General features: G+C 45.8%; 1 protein-coding gene across 1 annotated transcript in view; it reads left to right on the forward strand.

Annotated features, from left to right (window-relative positions):
• Positions 1-20,556, forward strand: part of CCDC62 (coiled-coil domain containing 62) — a 52,970-nt gene that overhangs the window by 25,916 nt on the left and 6,498 nt on the right. The window contains exons 9-10 of the mRNA XM_031936389.1: positions 3,214-3,358; positions 12,266-12,415. Coding sequence (XP_031792249.1) covers positions 3,214-3,358; positions 12,266-12,415 — 295 coding nt within the window. The remainder of the gene's footprint in view (positions 1-3,213; positions 3,359-12,265; positions 12,416-20,556) is intronic.

Here is a 20,556-nt window from a genome sequence, read left to right on the forward strand (position 1 = left end):
GCAGTGGCGCAATCTCGGCTCGCTGCAAGCTCTGCCTCCCAGGTTCATGCCATTCTCCTACCTCAGCCTCCTGTGTAGCTGGGACTACAGGCGCCCGCCACCACGCCTGGCTAATTTTTTTGTATTTTTAGTAGAGACGGGGTTTCACCGTGTTAGCCAGGATGGTCTCGATCTCCTGACCTCGTGATCCGCCCGCCTCGGCCTCCCAAAGTGCTGGGATTACAGGCGTGAGCCACCGCGCCCGGCCAAGAGGCGTATTTTAATCATTACATCGGCTTTTATAGGATTTTATGATTAAAATTTATTTCTAGTGCTTAATTATTTGGAGTGTCCTTTGGCTCTTTAATTTTATTTTGTTTATTTATTTCCTTTGGCCCTTTTAGAAACTTGAATTGTTTAAAGGTCATACAGATAGTCATTCTGCCAGTTGCGAATTATTTTAAAAAGTCGGTCGTGACGCTAAATGTCATCTATTCATATTTGGTCTTTAAAGATCTTTGGATAATTGCAAGTATCATGGCACAACTGTCTTATTTTTCACTACTGAACAAGGACACCCATATATTAAGGGACAAGCTTATGTCAGATAGTTTTAAGAGCATAGAGGATTAAATTTAATGTATGAAATAAGTGCAAATTTACATTCAGAGTTTCTTTCAGGCCTTTTTGACCTCACTGACTTAAAATGATTGAAGTGATTGGCCTGTTCTGCCAGCAGAGATGGATGCCAAGATATCACATGACAAATATGTGATTAAGTAGAAAGATAATTATGTTTTTCTATTTTTCCATAGATTATAAGAACTTGCGTACCTACTTGATTATCTAACTAAAATGTTCACATTTGTGCCAGCATTCCATTTGACAAACAGGTTTACCCGTGCAGGGAGAAACTGGGGGCAGCCTGTTCTCACTTCGTTGTAGGTTACAGGGGAGGAAGCAGTTTTAGTGCCTCTGGTCTGTTCCAGAACAGGTTTTGCTGTCAAAATCAGGCGGATCACCTGAGGTCAGGAGTTCGAGACCAGTCTGGCCAACATGGTGAAACCCTATCTCTACTAAAAATGCAAAAATGGGCCGGACACGGTGGCACACGCCTGTAGTCCCAGCTACTCGGGAGGCTGAGGCACAAGAATCGCTTGAACCCAGGAGACGGAGGTTGCAATGACTCAAGATTATGCCACTGCACTCCAGCCTGGGCAATAGAATGGGACTCAGTCTCAAAAAAAAAAAAGTCATTGGCCAGGTGAGGTGGCTCATGCCTGCAATCCCAGCACTTTGGGAGGCCAAAGCAAGGAGGATCTCTTGAGTTCAGAAGTTCAAGGCCATAGTGGGCAACATAGTGAAACCCCATCTCTAATGATAACAAAAATAAATAAATAAATAAATAAACAAAGCCATTAACAAAAATCAATCTCAAAAACTGAAAACCTAAAATTTTCAAAAGTATAACCTTATTCCATTTTTTTTTTTTTTCTTTCTTTCTTTTTAGAGATAGGGTCTCGCTGTCACCCAGGCTGGAGTGCAGTGTTATAGTGATAGCTCACTGCAGCCTCTAACTCCTGGGCTCAAGTGATCCCACCTCAGCCTCCCAAGTAGCTGGGACTACAGGCAGGAATCACTGCACTTGGCTCTTTTTTTTTTTTTTTTTTTTTGAGATGAAGTTTTGCTCTTGTCCCCTAGGCTGGAGTGCAATGGCATAATCTTGGCTCACTGCAACCTCTGCCTCCTGGGTTCAAGCGATTCTCCTGCCTCAGCCTCTCGAGTTGCTGAGATTACAGGCATGCGCCACCATGCCCGGCTGATTTTTGTATTTTTTAGTAGAGACGCAGTTTTACCATGTTGGCCAGGCTGGTCTCAAACTCCTGACCTTAGGTGATCCGCCCTCCTCAGCCTCCCAAAGTATGGGGATTACAGGTATGAGTCACTACACCCAGCCGGCTTTTTTTTTTTTTTTTTTTTTTAAGAATTAGTCTGTTTGGCCAGGCGCGGTGGCTCACGCCTGTAATCCCAGCACTTTGGGAGGCCAAGGCGGGTGGATCACGAAGTCAGAAGATCGAGACCATCCTGGCTAACACAGTGAAACCCCATCTCTACTAAAAATACCAAAAAAATTAGCCGGGCATAGTGGCGGGCGCCTGTAGTCCCAGCTACACGGGAAGCTGAGGCTGGAGAATGGCATGAACCCGGGAGGCGGAGCTTGCAGTAAGCCAAGATCGCGCCACTGCACTCCAACCTGGGTGACAGAGCCAGACTCTATCTCAAAAAAAAAAAAAAAAAAGAATTAGTCTATTTTAATTTTTTCCTCCCTTTTAGATGATCCTATCTCTAGAACGTTCAGTTCATTGTATTTTTAGGGGGACATTCTTTATTCTATAGTTACCTTTATCTAATAATTTTGTTTTAATTCTTTTTTTTTTTTTTTTTTTTTTTAGACAGAGTCTCGCTTCATTGCCAGGCTGGAGTGCAGTGGTGCGATCTCCGCTCTCTGCAACCTCCGCCTCCTGGGTTCAAGCAATTCTCATGCCTCAGCCTCCTGAGTAACTGGGATTACAGGCACGGCCACCACACCCAGCTAATTTTTTATTTTTGAGGCAGAGTCTTGCTCTGTCGCCTAGACTGGAGTGCAGTGGCATGATCTTGTCTCACTGCACGCTCTGCCTCCCGGGTTCCCGCCATTCTCCTTCCAAGTAGCTTCAGCCTTCTGAATAGCTGGGACTAAGGAGCCTGCCACCAAGCCCGCCTAATTTTTTGTATTTTTAGTAGAGATGGGTTTCAGCGTGTTAGGATGGTCTCGATCTCCTGACCTCGTGATCCGCCCACCTCAGCCTACCAAAGTGCTGGGATTACAGGCATGAGCCACCGCGCCCAGCCACACCCAGCTAATGTTTATATTTTTAGTAGAGATGGGGTTTCACCATGTTGGCCAGGATGGTCCTGATCTCCTGACCTGTGATCCACCCGGCTCAGCCTCCCAAAGTGCTGGGATTATAGGCGTGAGCTACCATGCCCGGCCTTGTTTTCATTCTTATTTGCAAAAGGTGTGCATTAACTTATAATATTCTATTCCAATCTATAATATTCTACTCAAACTTGTGCTACTTCAACAACAAAAACACTTGTTTGTCCTTTTAAGATACTTTTAAAAGTATAAGAGTGATCTATGTATGATATTGTTTTAAGATATCTGTTTTTGTTGCATTTTCTTATTCATAGTGAGCTAATTGCCATCCAAGATTCCCACTCTTTGGGTTCTTCAAAATCTGCCTTGAGAGAGGATGAGACAGAGTCCTCTTCCGATAAAAAGAACTCACCTAAGAGTTTGTTAATCTGCAAAGATGCACCAGCATTCAATGAAAAGGTTTGTATTTTGCTTAGAAATTCACAGCTTACTCAAGTCAGACCTCTCACCAAAGGCTTTTAATGCTCCTCTAGCAACCACTGTTAGCTTGCTTATTTTGGCTATTCCTCCGTTTTGTTTTGTTTTTTTTAATTCTAGGATTTTAAGATGCTTTTAAGGCAATCTTGTTATTTATTTTATTATTTTGTTCTGTTTCTTTTAGATGGGGTACTCAGTCACCCAGGCTGTAGTGCAGTGGCACAGTCATGGCTCACTGCAGTCTCAGCCTCCTGGGCTCAAGCGATCCTCCTGCCTCAGCCTCCTGAGTAGCTGCAACTACAGGCACATGCCACCACTCCCAGCTAATTTTCTTATTTTTTGTAGAGACAGGGTCTCAATTTGTTGCCCAGTCTGGTCTTGAACACTTGGGCTCCCAAAGTGCTGGGATTATACGTGTGAACCGCCGTGTCGGGACTACTTTTTTTTCTTCCAAGAAAGATTGTTTGTTTGTTTGTTTGTTTGTTTACTTATTGGCAACTTGATACATGTGGGTTGTAAAAATATATATATATATATCACCCAACTGCCTGGTCTCAGCTGCCCCTTCCGCCAAATACACAACCCCTGGCAGTGTCTAGAGAAACCCCAGGTGACACGTTGGTGGGCTTGCTTACAGATTTCTCTATCTGCAGAGACATGCATACAGACTAATGTGTGGTAAATGGGATTTCATTATATAAGAAAATGTCTGGCCAGGTACCATGCCTCATGCCTGTAATCCCAACAGTCTGGGGGACCAAGGTGGGAGGATCACTTAAGCCCAGGATCAGCATGGGCAACATAGCAAGACCCTGCCTCTATTTTTTATTTCAATAAAATTTTAAAAACATAAAAAAGGAAAATATCACCAGGTGCAGTGGCTCACGCCTGTAATCCCAGCACTTTGGGAGGCCGAGGTGGGCAGATCACCTGAGGTCAGGAGTTTGAGACCAGCCTGACCAACATGGTGAAACTCCATCTCTACTAAAATACAAAAATTAGCGGGACATAGTGGAGGGCACCTGTAATCTCAGTTACTTGGGAGGCTGAGGTGGGAGAATGGCTTGAAACCAGGAGGTGGAGGTTGCAGTGAGCCGAGGTTGTGCCATTGCATTCCAGCCTGGCAACAGAGCGAAATTCTGTCTCAAAACAAAAACAAAAACAAAAAAAAGGAAAACATCTAACATCTATGATTTACCAGGATACCAGGGTGGCAAATTGAAATCTTCATCCCACTAATGGGATTACAGGCATGAGGCGCTGTACCTGGCCAGACATTGTCTTATATAATGAAATCCCATTTACCACACATTAGTCTGTATGTGACAGACTAATAGTGACACATTCATTACACTCAAACCCCTTTGGAATTCTTCCTCTGCCCTGTGCATCCCTCCCTATTCCCAGACAACCACTGGTCTCTTTTCTGTAACACAGATTAGTTTGCATTTTCTAGAATTTTATATTAATGCGTTCAAACTTTTGTGTCCCTCTTGTTTCTTTCACTCAGTGTAATTATCTTGAGATTAACCTATGTGACTGTGTGTATAAATAATTCCTTTTTGTTGCTGAGAAGTATCTTATTATGTGGATATATTAGGTTGGTGCAAAAGTAAATGTCTTTGTCATTAAAAGTAATGGCAGGCCATTAAAAGTAATCCCAACACTTTGGGAGACTGAGGCAAGCAGATCACTTGAGGTCAGGCGTTCCAGACCAGCCTGGCCAGCACAGTGAAACCCCCTGTCTACTAAAAACACAAAAATTAGCCTGGCGTGGTGGCATGTGCCTGTAATCCCAGCTACTTGGGAGGCTGAGGCAGGAGAATTACTTAAACTCGGGAGGCAAGGATTGCAGTGAGTCAAGATCATGCTACTGGACTCCAGCCAGCGAGACTCAATCTCAAAAAAAAAAAAAAAGAAAAAGAAAAAAAAGGTAATGGTAAAAACCGCAATTACTTTTCTTTTTTTTTTTTTTTTTTTAGACGGAGTCTCGTTCTGTCACCCAGGCTGGAGTGCAGTGACGCAATCTCAGCTCACTGCAAGCTCCTCTGCCTCCCGGGTTCACGCCATTCTCCTGCCTCAGCCTCCCAAGAAGCTGGGACTACAGGCGCCTGCCGCCACGCCCGGCTAATTTTTTTTTGTATTTTTAGTAGAGACGGGGTTTCACCGTGTTTGCCAGGATGGTCTCGATCTCCTGACCTTGTGATCTACCTTGGCCTCCCAAAGTGCTGGGATTACAGGCGTGAGCCACCAAGCCCTGCCCACAATTACTTTTGCACCAACCTATTACCACAGTGATTTAGCCATTCACTTGTGAATGGACATTTGGGTTGTTTCTGGTGTGCTGGGTAATACAAATAAAGCTGCTTGCATATTTATGTATACATAAGTCTTGGTATAGATACTTTTTTTTTCATTTATCTAGGAATGGAATGCTAGCTAGGTCATACGGTAGGTGTATATTTAACCTTTTTTTTTTTCTTTTTTTAGAGACAGGGTCTCGCTCTATCGCCAAAGCTGGAGTGCAGTGGCACAATCATGGCTTCCTGTGGTGTCAAACTCCTGGACTCAAGTAATCCTCCCACCGCAGCCTCCCAAGTAGCTGGGACCGTAGGCGTGAACCATTACGCCCAGCTCATTTTTCAATTTTTTGTGGAGACGGGGTCTTGTTATGTTGCCCAGGGTGGTCTCAAACTCCTGACCTCAAGCAATCCTCCTGCCTCAGCCTCCCAAAGTGCTGGGGTATATTTCACATTTTAAGAAACTGCCAGATGATTTCCAAAGTACCAGTTACGTTCCCACCATCAGTGTATGACGGTCCCAGCTGCTCCAGATTCCAGTCGATACTTGCTATGATCCATTTTTAAATTCCAGACATTCTAATAGGTATGAAGTGGTATTTCAATGTGGTTTTAACTCGCAGTCCCCTAATGACTAACAATGTTGTGCATCTTTTCCCACACTAAACCACCATATATTTATAGCTTTGTTTTCAACTGGATAGAGAAGTTCTAGCCAGTTATTCAATCCCAGAGAGACACTATTCTTTATGTCTGTGTAGAATATCCCTTCTTTAATTACTTCTCGAGATTTACCTCCTCTCTGCACTATGCTAATAAGACACTTATCAGGCCGGGCGTGGTGGCTCATGCCTGTAATCCCAGCACCTTGGGAGGCTGAGGCGGGCAGATCACCTGAGGTCAGGAGTTGAAGACCAGCCTGGCCAACATGGTGAAACCCCGTCCCTACTAAAAATACAAAAATTAGCCAGGTATTATAGCTCATGCCTGTGGTCCCAGCCACTCAAGAGGTTGACGTGGAAGAATTGCTTGAGCTCGGGAGGCAGAGGCTGCAGCAAACTGAGATTGTGCCATTGCACTTTAGCCTAGGTGACAGAGCCAGAGCCTGTCTTAAAAAATAATAATAGGCTGGGCATGGTGGCTCATGCCTGTAATCCCAGCACTTTGGGAGGCTGAGGCGGGTGGATCACCTGAGGTCAGAAGTTCAAGACCAGCCTGGTCAACATGGTGAAACCCCATCTTTACTAAATATACGAAAATTAGCCAGGCATGGTGGCAGGTGCCTGTAAACTCAGCTACTCAGGAGACTGAGGCAGGAGAATCGCTTGAACCCAGGAGGCAGAGGTTGTAGTGAGCCGAGATCGCACCATTGCGCTTCAGCCTAGGCAACAAGAGCGAAACATCGTTCCAATAATAATAATAATAATCATAACAAATTTGTTGAGTTAATGTTTATTTCTCCTGTTCATCATTTGGAATCACATGGCAAACACATTTTAAATTCTCTTTTTAAAAAGGAGAGAAAAAATATTTTTTTTCTTTTTGAGGCAGAGTCTCACTCTTGTCGCCAAGACTGGAGTGCAGTGGCGTGATCTTGGCTTACTGCAAACTCCGCCTCCCAGATTCAAGCAATTCTCCACCTCAGACTCCCAAATAGCTGGGATTACAGGTGTGTGCCATCACACCCAGCTAATTTTTCTGTATTTTTAGTAGAGACAGAGTTTCACCATGTTGGCCAGGCTGGTCTTGAACTCCTGACCTCACATGATCCACCCGCCTCAGCCTCCCAAGGTGCTGGGATTACAGGCATGAGCCACCATACCAGGCCTGATAAGTGTTTTATTAGCATAGTGCAGAGAGGAGGTAAATCTCGAGAAGTAATTAAAGAAGGGATATTCGGTAGGGCACGGTGGCTCAAGCCTGTAATCCCAGCACTTTGGGAGGCCGAGACGGGCGGATCACAAGATCAGGAGATCAAGACCATCCTGGCTAACATGGCGAAACCCCGTCTCTACTAAAAATACAAAAAATTAGCCGGGTGAGGTGGCGGGCGCCTGTAGTCCCAGCTACTCGGGAGGCTGAGGCAGGAGAATGGCGTAAACCCGGGAGGCGGAGCTTGCAGTGAGCTGAGATCCGGCCACTGCACTCCAGCCTGGGCGACAGAGCGAGACTCCGTCTCAGGAAAAAAAAAAAAAAACAAAGAAGGGATATTCTACACAGACATAAAGAATAGTGTCTCTCTGGGATTGAATAACTGGCTAGAACTTCTCTATCAGTTGAAAACAAAGCTATAAATATATGGTGGTTTAGTGTGGGAAAAGATGCACAACATTGTTAGTCATTAGGGGACTGCGAGTTAAAACCACATTGAAATACCACTTCATGCCTATTAGAATGTCTGGAATTTAAAAATGGATCATAGCAAGTATCGACTGGAATCTGGAGCAGCTGGGACCGTCATACACTGATGGTGGGAATGTAACTGGTACTTTGGAAATCATCTGGCAGTTTCTTAAAATGTGAAATATACCCCAGCACTTTGGGAGGCTGAGGCAGGAGGATTGCTTGAGGTCAGGAGTTTGAGACCACCCTGGGCAACATAACAAGACCCCGTCTCCACAAAAAATTGAAAAATGAGCTGGGCGTAATGGTTCACGCCTACGGTCCCAGCTACTTGGGAGGCTGCGGTGGGAGGATTACTTGAGTCCAGGAGTTTGACACCACAGGAAGCCATGATTGTGCCACTGCACTCCAGCTTTGGCGATAGAGCGAGACCCTGTCTCTAAAAAAAGAAAAAAAAAAAGGTTAAATATACACCTACCGTATGACCTAGCTAGCATTCCATTCCTAGATAAATAGAAAAAAAATGTGTCTATACAGCCGGGCGCAGTGGCTTACCCCTGTAATCCCAACACTTTAGGAAGCCAAGGTGGGTGGAACATGATGTCAGCAGTTCGGGACCAGCCTGACCAACATGGTGAAACCCTATCTCTACTAAAAATACAAAAAAACAAACAAAAAAAAATTATCTGGGTGTGGTGGCGGGTGCCTATAATCCCAGTGACTTGGGAGGCTGAGGCAGGAGAATTGCCTGAAACCGGAAGGCAGAGGTTGTAGTGAACTGAGATTGCGCCACTTCACTCTAGCCTGGTCAATAAGAGCAAAACTCCATCTCAAAAAAAATAAATAAAATAAAATAAAATAACGTGTGTCTATACAAAGACTTACTATACATGAATATGCAAGCAGCTTTATTTGTATTACCCAGCACACCAGAAACAACCCAAATGTCCATTCACAAGTGAATGGCTAAATTACTGTGGTAATAGGTTAGTGCAAAGGTAATTGTGGTTTTTGCCATTACTTTTTTTTTTTTTTTTTTTTTTTTTTGAGATTGAACCTTGCTCTGTCGCCCAGGCTGGAGTCCAGTAGCATGATCTTGGCTCTCTACAACCCCCACCTCCCAGGTTTAAGCAATCCTCCTGCCTCAGCCTCCCGAGTAGCTGGGATTACAGGCACACGCCACCACACCAGGCTAATTTTTGTATTTTTAGTAGACAGGGGATTTCACCATGCTGGTCAGGCTGGTCTGGAATGCCTGACCTCAAGTGATCTGCTTGCCTCAGTCTCCCAAAGTGTTGGGATTACTTTTAATGGCCTGCCATTACTTTTAATGACAAAGACCATATTTACTTTTGCACCAACCAGTATATCCACACAATAGGATACCTCTCAGCAACAAAAAGGAATTATTTATACACACAGTCATATAGGTTAATCTCAAGATAATTACACTGAGTGAAAGAAACAAGAGGGACACAAAAGTTTGAACACATTTTTATAAAATTCTAGGAAATGCAAACTAATCTGTGTTACAGAAAAGAGACCAGTGGTTGTCTGGGAATAGGGAGGTTTGCACAGGGCAGAGGAAGAATTCCAAAGGGGTTTGGGTGTAATGAATGTGTCACTCTTCTTTGTGGTCATGGTTTCAGGGATGTATACATGTGTCAAAACTCATCAGAGTGTACATTTTAGTTGTATAGTTAGTTGTATGTCAGTTATACTTCAGTAAAGCAGTTCAATTTTTTTTTTTTTTTTTTGAGACACAGTCTCGCTCTGTCGCCCAGGCTGGAGTGCAGTGGTGCAGTCTCGGCTCACTACAAGCTCCGCCTCCCGGGTTCACGCCATTCTTCTGCCTCAGCCTCCGCTAGTGGCTGGGACTACAGACACCCTCCACCATGCCCAGCTAATTTTTTTGTATTGTTAGTAGAGATGGGATTTCACCGCGTCAGCCACAATGGTCTCCATCTCCTGACCTCATGATCTGCCCGCCTCGGCCTTCCAAAGTGCTAGGATAACAGGCGTGAGCCACTGTGCCCAGCCAAAGCTGTTGAATTTTTTAAGCTATAACTGTCAGGGAAAATATTAGCTATTACCTTTTTTAGCTCTTGGAGACTCTTTTCCAATGTTTGCATCAGTTTTTCTGAGGCAGTACTTAACATTGCATGCCTACATTCCATATGTACACACAGATAAATTCAGCAGATGTTCGTTAAACATCTACATGTCAGGTCAGTAGTGATCATTGATGATAGAAATTAGAAATTAAGTTTTCTTAAAAAAAAATCAGGTGGTGGCTCAAGTCTGTACTCCCAGCACTTTTGGAGATCAAGGCAGGGGAATCACCTAAGGTCGGGAGATTGAGACCATCCTGGCCAGCATGGTGAAACCCCGTCTCTACTAAAACATAAAAAATTAGCTGGGCATGGTGGCGCTTGCCTGTATCCCAGCTACTCGGGAGGCTGAGACAGGGGAATCGCTTGAACCTGGGAGGAGTTTGCAGCGAGCCGAGATCACGCCACTGCACTCCGGCCTGGCAACAGAGCAAGGCTCCATCTCAAGAAATTAAAAAAAAAAAAAAAAAAATCAGGGCCAGGTGCGGTGGCTCACGCCTATAATCCCAGTACTTTGGGAGGCCGAGGCGGGCAGATCATGAGGTCAGGAGATTGAGACAATCCTGGCCAACATGGTGAAACCCCATCTCTACTAAAAATACGAAAATCAGCTTGGCGTGTGGCGCGCACCTGTAGTCCCAGCTACTTGGGAGGCTGAAAGGCAAGAGAATCGCTTGAACCCGGGAGGTGGAGGTTGCAGTGAGCCGAGATTGCGCCACTGCAGTCCAACCTGGTGACAGAGTGAGACTCCATCTCAAAAGAAAAAAAAAAAAAATCAGTCTAGGCCCCTTCAAGAGCGGTTGGCAGTGACTCATTTTCATGCTAAACTTCAGATCCCAAAGTTGAAATTTAACAGGAATAAATGAAGGCATATACCCACATATTTTTCAAGGCTTATAAGCCTTTAATATTGTCTTATTTTGCAAGTATTTTGACATGCTAAATACAGCCTTGACAAGTTGGTTGAGGAGAGTTAACTAATGTCTAGGATTCTTTTATCACATGGGTGTTACTTCATTAGCTGTAGCAAGTTCTGTTTAAGTCAAATTATTTAACTGAGTAGGTTCTAAGAAATAAAAGGGGTTGGGTGCAGTGGCTCACGCCTGTAATCCTAGCACTTTGGGAGTTCAAGGCAGGTGGATCACCGGAGGTCAGAAGTTCAAGACCAGCCTGGCCAACATGGTGAAACCCCGTCTCTACTAAAAATACAAAATTAGCTGGGCATGGTGGCGGGCACCTGTAGCCCCATCTACGTGGGAGGCTGAGGCAGGAGAATCACTTGAACTCAAGAGGTGGAGGTTGCAATGAGCTGAGGTCACACTATTGCACTCCAGCCTAGGCGACAAGAGCAAAACTCCATCTCAAAAAAAAAAAAAAAAAAAAAGAGGCCGGGTGCGGTGGCTCATGCCTGTAATCCCAGCACTTTGGGAGGCCGAGTCAGATGGATCACGAGGTCAGGAGATTGAGACCATTCTGGCTAACACAGTGAAACCCTGTCTCTACTAAAAAATACAAAACAAAATTAGCCGGGCATGGTGATGGGCACCTGTAGTCCCAGCTACTCGGGACGCTGAGGCAGGAGAATGGCATGAACCCGGGAGGCGGAGCTTGCAGTGAGCTGAAATAGTGCCACTGCACTCCAGCCTGGGCAACAGAGCAAGACTCCGTCTCAAAAACAAAAAAGAAAGAAAAGGAATTAATTTAGTTATTCTTATTCTACTATTTGATGTTCTGCTTTGCTTTGTACCACCTAAACCAAAGAAATATTCACAGGTGATCAGGTGTAGTGGCTAACACCTATAACCCTAGCACTTTGGGAGGCCGAGGCAGGAGGATGACTTGAGGCCAGGAGTTCAAGATCAGCCTGAGCAACATAACGAGATCCCACCTCTACCAAAAAAAAAAAAAAAAAAATTAGCTGGGTGTGGTTGCACACATATATGGTCGTAGCTTTTCAGGAGGCTGAGGCAGGAGGATCACTTGAGCCCAGGAGCTTGAGGCAGTCAGTTGTGATCATGCCACCGCATTTCAGCCTGGGCGACAGAGCAAGAGAACAAAAGAAAAAATATTCCTAGGTAGTTAGCATTTGTGTTTGTAAACCTAAGCATTTAAAGGTGCCTCTTAATTTCCTGTAGGCTTCAATTGTGTTACCCTCCCAGGATGATTTCTCGCCCACGAGCAAGCTCCAGCGTTTGCTGGCGGAATCTCGTCAGATGGTGACGGACCTGGAGCTGAGCACGCTGCTGCCCATCAGCCATGAGAATCTCACTGGCAGTGCCACAAATGTATGTGTTTCATTTTCTCTTGACTATATTTGTCACATCCAAACGCACCACTGAACACCAGTGTGCAAATATCACCGGCAGGGCGGCCTTTCTGTTAGAGGAAGAGTTTCTGTGTCTCTAGGGAGGAAAGGGAACATGCTTGTTTTAAGGAGGAAAAAGTTACACGCAGATGTCACTGAACCCAAACTTCTTCTTTCTAATGATCTGGGGCATATGAAGATAAATTCTTGGGGATTTTTTTTGGGGGGGTGAGGGTACAGAGTTTTGCTCTTGTCACCCAGGCTGAAGTGCAGTGGCACGGTCTCAGCTCATTGCAATCTCCACCTCCCGGGTTCAAGTGATTCTCCTGCCTCAGCCTCCCAAGTAACTGGAACTAAAGGCATACTCCACCCTGCCCAGCTAATTTTTGTATTTTTAGTAGAGATGGGATTTCTCCATGTTGTCCAGGCTGGTCTCAAACTCCTGACCTCCAGTGATCCACCCATCTTGGCCTCCCAAAGTGCTGGGATTACAGGCATGAGCCACCGGGCCTGGACTTGAAACTTTGTATATGTACACGTTTTCTTTGGAAGCATTTTAGAGTGAATCTCAGCATCATATCATGTCACTCATGAATATTTCATGATCATGATGTCTAACAGATACGGACTTTTAATTTTAATTTTTTTTTTTTTTTTTGAGACTGAGTTTCACTCTTATTGCCCAGGCTGGAGTGCAATGGCACAGTCTCAGTTCACTGCAATCTCTGCCTCCTGGGTTCAAGTGATTCTTCTGTCTCAGCCTCCAAAGTAGCTGAGATTACAGGTGCATGCCACCGTGCCTCAGTAATTTTTGTATTTTTAGTAGAGACAGAGTTTTACCATGTTGACCAGACTGGTCTCGAACTCCTGACCTCAAGTGATCCACCTGCCTCGGCTTCCCAAAATGCTGGGATTACAGGCATGAGCCACCCTGCCTGGCCTAATTTTAATTTTTTTAATTAATTAATTTATTTTTGAGACAGCGTCTTCCTCTGTTGCCCAGGCTGGAGTGCAGTAGCTATTCGCAGGTGTGATCACAGCTCACTGCTGCCTCAAATTCCTGGGCTCAAACAATCCTCCCACCTCAGTCTCCCAAGTAGCTGGGACCACAGGCATGCACTACCATGCCCACTATGTTTCCCAGGCTGGCATTGAACTCCTGGCCTCAAGTAATCCTCCTGCCTCAGCTTCCCAAAGTGTTGGGACTATGGGCATGGGCCACCGTGCTCAGCTTATTTGTTTATTTTTCAGAGACAGTCTTGATCTGTCACCCAGCCTGGAATGCAGGGCCAACTTGAACCTCCAACTCCCAGGCTCAAGTGATCTTCCCACCTCAGCCTCCTGAGTAGCTGGGATTACAGGTACACGAAACCACACCCAGCTGATGTTTTTATTTTTTGTAGAGACGGGGGTCCCACAATGTTGCCCAGGCTGGCCTCAAACTCCTGGGTTCAAGTGATCCTCCTGCCTCAGCCTCCCAAAGTGCTGGGATTACAGGCGTGAGCTACTGCACCTGGCCTGGCTTTTCTTAACAGTGTCTTTTAAAAAGTGAAATTTAAAATTTTGATTACTTCCAACTTAAACAGGTTTTTTATTTTTTATCTTTTTAAAAAAAATTGTTTTGAGACAGTCTCGCTGTGTCGCCCAGGCTGGAGTGCAGTGGCGCAATCTCGGCTCACTGCAAGCTCCGCCTCCGGGGTTCATGCCATTCTCCTGCCTCAGCCCCCCGAGTGGCTGGGACTACAGGCGCTGCCCACCACGCCCGGCTAATTTTTTGCATTTTTTAGTAGAGACGGGGTTTCACCGTGTTAGCCAGGATGGTCTCCATCTCCTGACCTTTTGATCCACCCACCTCATCCTCCCACAGTGCTGGGATTACAGGCGACCACATCCAGCCTATTCTAGTAGTTTTTTTGTAGATTCCTTAGGATTTTCTACACAATCATGTCATTTATGAATAGAGACAGTTTTATTCCTTTTTCCAATATTTATGCCTTATTTCATTTTCTTCCCTTACTGCTCTGGCTAGGACCTCTAGATGAGCGTTGAATAGAAGGGGGAGAGCAGACATCTTTGTCTTATTTCATGAAATGCTCTCTGAGGGCATTTCTTGCTTAGTCCTTCTTCAGATTGGTATTTTGTTAGATTCAGAGTTCCCTGGAGCATTTTCTATGTGACGCGAATAGATCCAAAACTAGAACATTAATCATTTTAGAATCAAGATGCTCATTGCCATGAGACTAAACAGGTAGTTGCAGAGATTACCTTAAAGAAGAACAGGATCCAAAAATAGAAGTTTTTCAAAGTATACCATGTGTGCCCTATAAGCTTTTCAAAGTGGAAACCGTGCTGGACTCTAGTGTTTCCTAGGAAGATTTCTTCTTCACAAGCTGTCTTTGAGGCATTAGTGAAGCATTGCATTTATACTGGGGCAGAGGAAGGTTTTTAGGCCAAAACTGTTGTGGTGCTTAACTATCCCTGTAAATGTATGCAGTGAGGCTGCTTCTTCCCCTGTGTCTGGGGAGAACCTTTATGACTTTTCTGGTCATTCTTTGGCAGCTATTTCTTTAAAATCTATTTTTTTAAATTGAGATATAGGCCAGCCATGGTGCCTAACGCCTGTAATCCCAGCACTTTGGGAGGCCAAGGCAGATGGATCACTTGAGCCAAGGAGTTTGAGACCACCCTGGGCAACATTGGGAAACCCCACCTCTACAAAAAAAATTTTTTTTTTAATTAGCTGGACACCCTGCCATGCACCTGTAGTCCCAGCTACTCAGGAGGCTGAGATGGGAGGATCACTTGATCCTGGGAGGTCACAACTGTAGTGAGCCGTGATCTTGCCACTGCACTCCAGCTTGGATGACAGAGTGAGACCCTGTATCAAAGAGAGAGAGAGAGGATTCACATTTTATTATTCACATACAATTCACCCTTCTAAAGTGTACAATTCAGTGGTTTTTTAAAATCATATTCATAAAATCGTGCAGCCACTACCCCTGTCTAATTCTAGAATACTTTAATCACCCCAAAAGGAGACCCCACACCCACTGCCACAGCCACTGGCTACCACAATCTACTTTCTATCTCTATGGATTTGTTGGACAGATAATTTTAATCAGAATTTGTTGAATAGAATTCAGGGGATCCATGAACTTTGATGGAATAAAGATTGCATGCCAGTTTTTTATATATATATATTGTTTTGAGACAGAGTCTTGCTCTGTCACCCAGGCTGGAGTGCAGTGGTACGATCTTGGCTCACTGCAAGCTCCGCCTCCCAGGTTCACGCCATTCTCCTGCCTCAGCCTCCCGAGTAGCTGGTACTACAGGCGCCCGCCACCACGCCTGGCTACTTTTTAAAATTCTTTTGTATTTTTAGTAGAGATGGGGTTTCACCGTGCTAGCCAGGATGGTATCAATCTCCTGACCTTGTGATCCACCCGCCTCGGCCTCCCAGAGTGCTGGGATTACAGGCTTGAGCCACCGCGCCCGGCCTATTTTTTAATTTTTATTTTATTTTTGAGAAGGAGTTTCACTCTTTCCTCCACTTCCTGTTCAAGCGATTCTCCTGCCTCAGCCTCCTGAGTAGCTGATATTATAGGTGTGAACCACGCCTGGTTAATTTTTTGTATTTTTAGTAGAGACAGGGTTTCACCATGTTGGCCAGGCTAGTCTCAAACTCCTGACCCCAAGTGATCCTCCCAACTCGGCCTCCCTCTGTGCTGGGATTATAGGTGTGAGCCACTGCGCCCAGCCCAAATTCACATTTTCCAAACAAGAGTTATAGCAACAGATGTCTCCTCCTTGTCCTCGTGGCTTCAGGTTGTCCTCTCAACCTCTTCTTTAGGGTTTTATGTCAAATTCCTGAGATATAATCAAGCACTCCCTCACTTTTGTCCTGCTAGTGTGGTGCTGTGTGTGTGTGCATGCATGTGTGCATGTTTATCTGTCTCCATCAGAGTGCACATCAGATACCTGACAGGTGACCGCGTCCATGCCTCCTGCTCACTGTGAGTGTCTCAAGACCCTTCTCCACCTTGGCACCCTGGCTGCAGCACCCAGCATCTGCCACAGGGGGTCTCAGGGCCTACCTTGAATGGAACTGATAGGAACATGCAGAAAAAAGACAAAGCTGGCCAGGTGCAGTGGCTCACACCTATAATCCCAGCACTTTGGGAGGCTGAGGTGGGAGGATCCCTTGAGGGCAGGAGTTCAAGTACTGCCAGGGCAACATACCAAGACCTTGTCTCTACAAAAAATTTAAAAATTAGCTGGACAATGGCCAGGCGCGGTGGCTCACGCCTGTAATCCCAGCACTTTGGGAGACTGAGGCGGGCGGATTACAAGGTCAGGAGATCAAGACCATCCTGTCTAACACGGTGAAACCCTGTCTCCACTAAAAATACAAAAAGTTAGCCAGGCGTTGGTGACCTGTGACTGTAGTCCTGGGTACTTGGGAGGTTGAGGCAGGAGGATCGCTTGAACATGAGGTCAAGGCTACAGTGAGCTATGATCATACCACTGCACTGCAGCTTGGGCCATGACTGGGACACTGTCTAAGAAAAATAAAATAAAATTAGCTGGATGCAGTAACTCCCACCTGTAATCCTAGCTCTTTGGGAGGACTACACAGGAGGATTGCCTGAGCCTGGGAGTTCGAGACCAGCCTGGGCAAGAAAGCGACACCCCATTACTAAAAAATAAAAATTAGCCATGTTCCAGCTCACGCCTACAGTTCCAGCTACTCAGGAGGCTAAGTTAGGAGGATCATGACTTTGAGCCCAGGAGTTCAAGACTACAGCGAGCCATGATCACACCATTGCACTCCAGCCTGGGCAACAGAGCAAGACCCTGTGTCAAAAAATATATTTTTGTGAGAGTGTTTGAGCTAGAAAGAACCAGAAGAGATATCTAATTCCAACGTTACATTTTACAGGAAGGGAAAAATGACCGAATCTCTTTACTCAACATCCTACAGCTAGAATCAGAAAATCATTTAATTGGAAAAACTGTTGGCTCCAGATAGCATACATTTTCTGGTACATTAACTGATTCTAGAGATATTGGGAAGACAGAATTTAAATAACAGGGATTTACTTGGCAACATGCTTTACAAACTCCTCCCCCTATGCCTTTGTACTGAGTACAGCTAGGTACAAAAAAAGCAAATAATTTTGTTTAAAAATTCTTAATTTCTGCAATAACGAAGCAGGGTAAAGTTCTGAGCAGCCTGTGTGCTTCTCCAGGGCTTTGCCATCTGTTGCTACAGACAAGGGTTGTAATTCAGAGCCTTGCTGGGAGACAGGCACTCTCCCACGTTGCCAGGGAGCATGAAATGATTCAGTCCTCCTGGCGGGGAAATTGGCAATGTTTTCTAAAAATCACTGAAGAACTGACGCTTTGACAATGCAGTGTCACCTTGGGAATCTCTCCCACGGATACTTCTTTTTTTTTTTTTTTTTTGAGACAGAGTCTTGCTCTGTCTCCCAGGCTGGAGTGCAGTGGCCGGATCTCAGCTCACTGCAAGCTCTGCCTCCCGGGTTTACGCCATTCTCCTGCCTCAGCCTCCCCAGTAGCTGGGACTACAGGCGCCCGCCACCTCGTCCAGCTAGTTTTTTGTATTTTTAGTAGAGACGGGGTTTCACCGTGTTAGCCAGGATGGTCTCGATCTCCTGACCTCGTGATCCGCCCGTCTCGGCCTCCCAAAGTGCTGGGATTACAGGCTTGAGCCACCGCGCCCGGCCTCCCACGGATACTTCTACATGTGTATGAAATGGCGTAGGCACATGTGTTTCTTTGCAGCATTGCTTTACGATAGCAAACAGTAGCAGGCCACCCAGTGTCCAGCAAAAGGGAACCGAGGGAATAAGCTGTGGTCCACCCACACGGTGGAGTTCTGAGCTGCCGTAGAACAGAATGAGGCGCTCCAGGATGTGGAAATATTTCCAGGTATATTGCTAAGTGAGAAACGTGCAAGATACTGAAGGTTCATATGGCATTCCACATACGTAAGGAGATGGCCAGGAGCAGTGGCTCACACCTGTAATCCCACCACTTTTGGTGGGAGGATTGCTTGAGCCCAGGAGTTCAAGACCAGCCTGGGCAACATAGCTAGACCCTGTCTCTACAAAAAAAAGATTTTTAAAAACATTAGTGCCGGGCGCGGTGGCTCAAGCCTGTAATCCCAGCACTTTGGGAGGCCAAGATGGGCGGATCACGAGGTCAGGAGATCGAGACCATCCTGGCTAACACAGTGAAACCCCGTCTCTACTAAAAATACAAAAAACTAGCCGGGCGAGGTGGCGGGCGCCTGTAGTCCCAGCTACTGGGGAGGCTGAGGCAGGAGAATGGCGTATACCCGGGAGGCGGAGCTTGCAGTGAGCTGAGATCCGGCCACTGCACTCCAGCCCGGGCGACAGAGCAAGACTCCGTCTCCAAAAAAAAAACATTAGTGGGGCATGGTGGAGCACACTTGTAGTCCCAGGCCCTCGGGAGGCTGGGACAGGAGGATCTGCAGTGAGCTGTGATTGAGCGACTGTATGCCAGCCTGAGCAATACAGCATGAGCCTATCTCAAAAAAAAAAAAAAAAGAAAAAAGAAAGAAACAAACAAAGAAAAGAAAAGAAGAAAAGAAAGAGGACGGAAATAAGAATATATATTTGTACAAGGACACACAATGGAAAGATGATATAAATTTTACCAGTAGGAGGTATGAGGGATGAGGTAGAAGCAGGACTTCTCAGTTTATACCTGTTTTTATTATTTTGATTTTTAAACTATTCAAGAAAAACTCCAATAATTTAAAAATAGACAAAGGAGAAAAAAGGAGTGAGAGTAAGAGGAAGCACAGCTGAGCACATCGCCTCATGGCAGGCTTCCTCCTTGCCTTGAGGGTAGGAGTGGGGAGCAGACCCTACCGTAAACTGAGCTTGGAGTTGTGCCTGCTGCATGGGCCTGGCCGTTCTGATTGCTGGCTTGAGATGGTTGGTGTTACCTGTCGGGGCTCTTGGCCTTTCTTGTGGCAGGCTGATAAAGCCTGCGAATCCCTTTTAGAATGATGTTTTTAAATGAATAAGAGAAAACACAGCATGGTAGCAAGGCACGGTGGTTCAGCCTGTAATCCCAGCACTTTGGGAGGCCCAGGCAGGCGGATCACCTGAAGGCAGGAGTTCCAGACCAGCCTGGCCAACATGGCAAAACCCCCTCTCTACTAAAAATACAAAAATTATCCTGGCATGGTGGCATGCCTGTGATCTCAGCTTCTCAAGAGGCTGAAGCAGTAGAATTGCTTGAACCCAGGAGGCAGAGGCTGCAGTGAGCCGAGATGGCGCCACTGCACCCCAGCCTGGGCAACAGAGCAAGACTCTGTCTCAAAAAAAAAAAAGAAAATCAGATGGTAAAATACATAGGCAATTTGCATAAAGAGGAAGCAGCATGAGTAAAAGCACAGTGGCCTGAAAGCACCCTTGGGTGCCCCTGAGGAACTGTGAGGGATCCCGGCGTGGGTGGAATGCAGGCCACACAGGCAGGAGGAGGTGAGAAGGTGGGCTCACCTGCAAGCCAGGGGTCTCCGTCAAGACCACAGAATGCACCGGGGTCTTTCCGGGCATCATCTCCCCTTCATTCCTCCCCCTCACCTCTCCACTCCCCTCCTTCCCCTTTTCCCCACCCAGACACCTAAGCAGGCTAACAAGGCAGCGCAGCACTTAGAGTTGCTGATGCTTAACTACTGACCACTGTTTTCAACAGGGCTCACTTAGGGCTCACTGGATCAGTGCCTGTCAATGAGCCAGTTATATCTGGGCATTAGCCGATGGCCAGCGTGTAGCTGTGACACACATGGTAAAGCAGACAGAGAAGTCCTTCTAGATTAGAGACAAAGGGGACCCCCACACATGAATGGGAAGTCAAGAAGCCTTTGTTGGATGGGTGGATGGCAATTGTATGCAGTCACTTCATTATATTTTGTTCATTTCCTAAGGTCTTATTTATTTATTATTTTCTGAGACCGGGTCTCACTCTGTTGCTGAGGCTAGAGTGCAGTGGCACGATCATGGCTCACTTCCACCTCAAACTCCCAGGCTCCAGCGGTCCTCCCACTTCAGCCTCCTGAATATC

The sequence above is a fragment of the Piliocolobus tephrosceles genome, chromosome 10, assembly GCF_002776525.5.
Source record: "Piliocolobus tephrosceles isolate RC106 chromosome 10, ASM277652v3, whole genome shotgun sequence".
NCBI lineage: Eukaryota > Metazoa > Chordata > Mammalia > Primates > Cercopithecidae > Piliocolobus > Piliocolobus tephrosceles.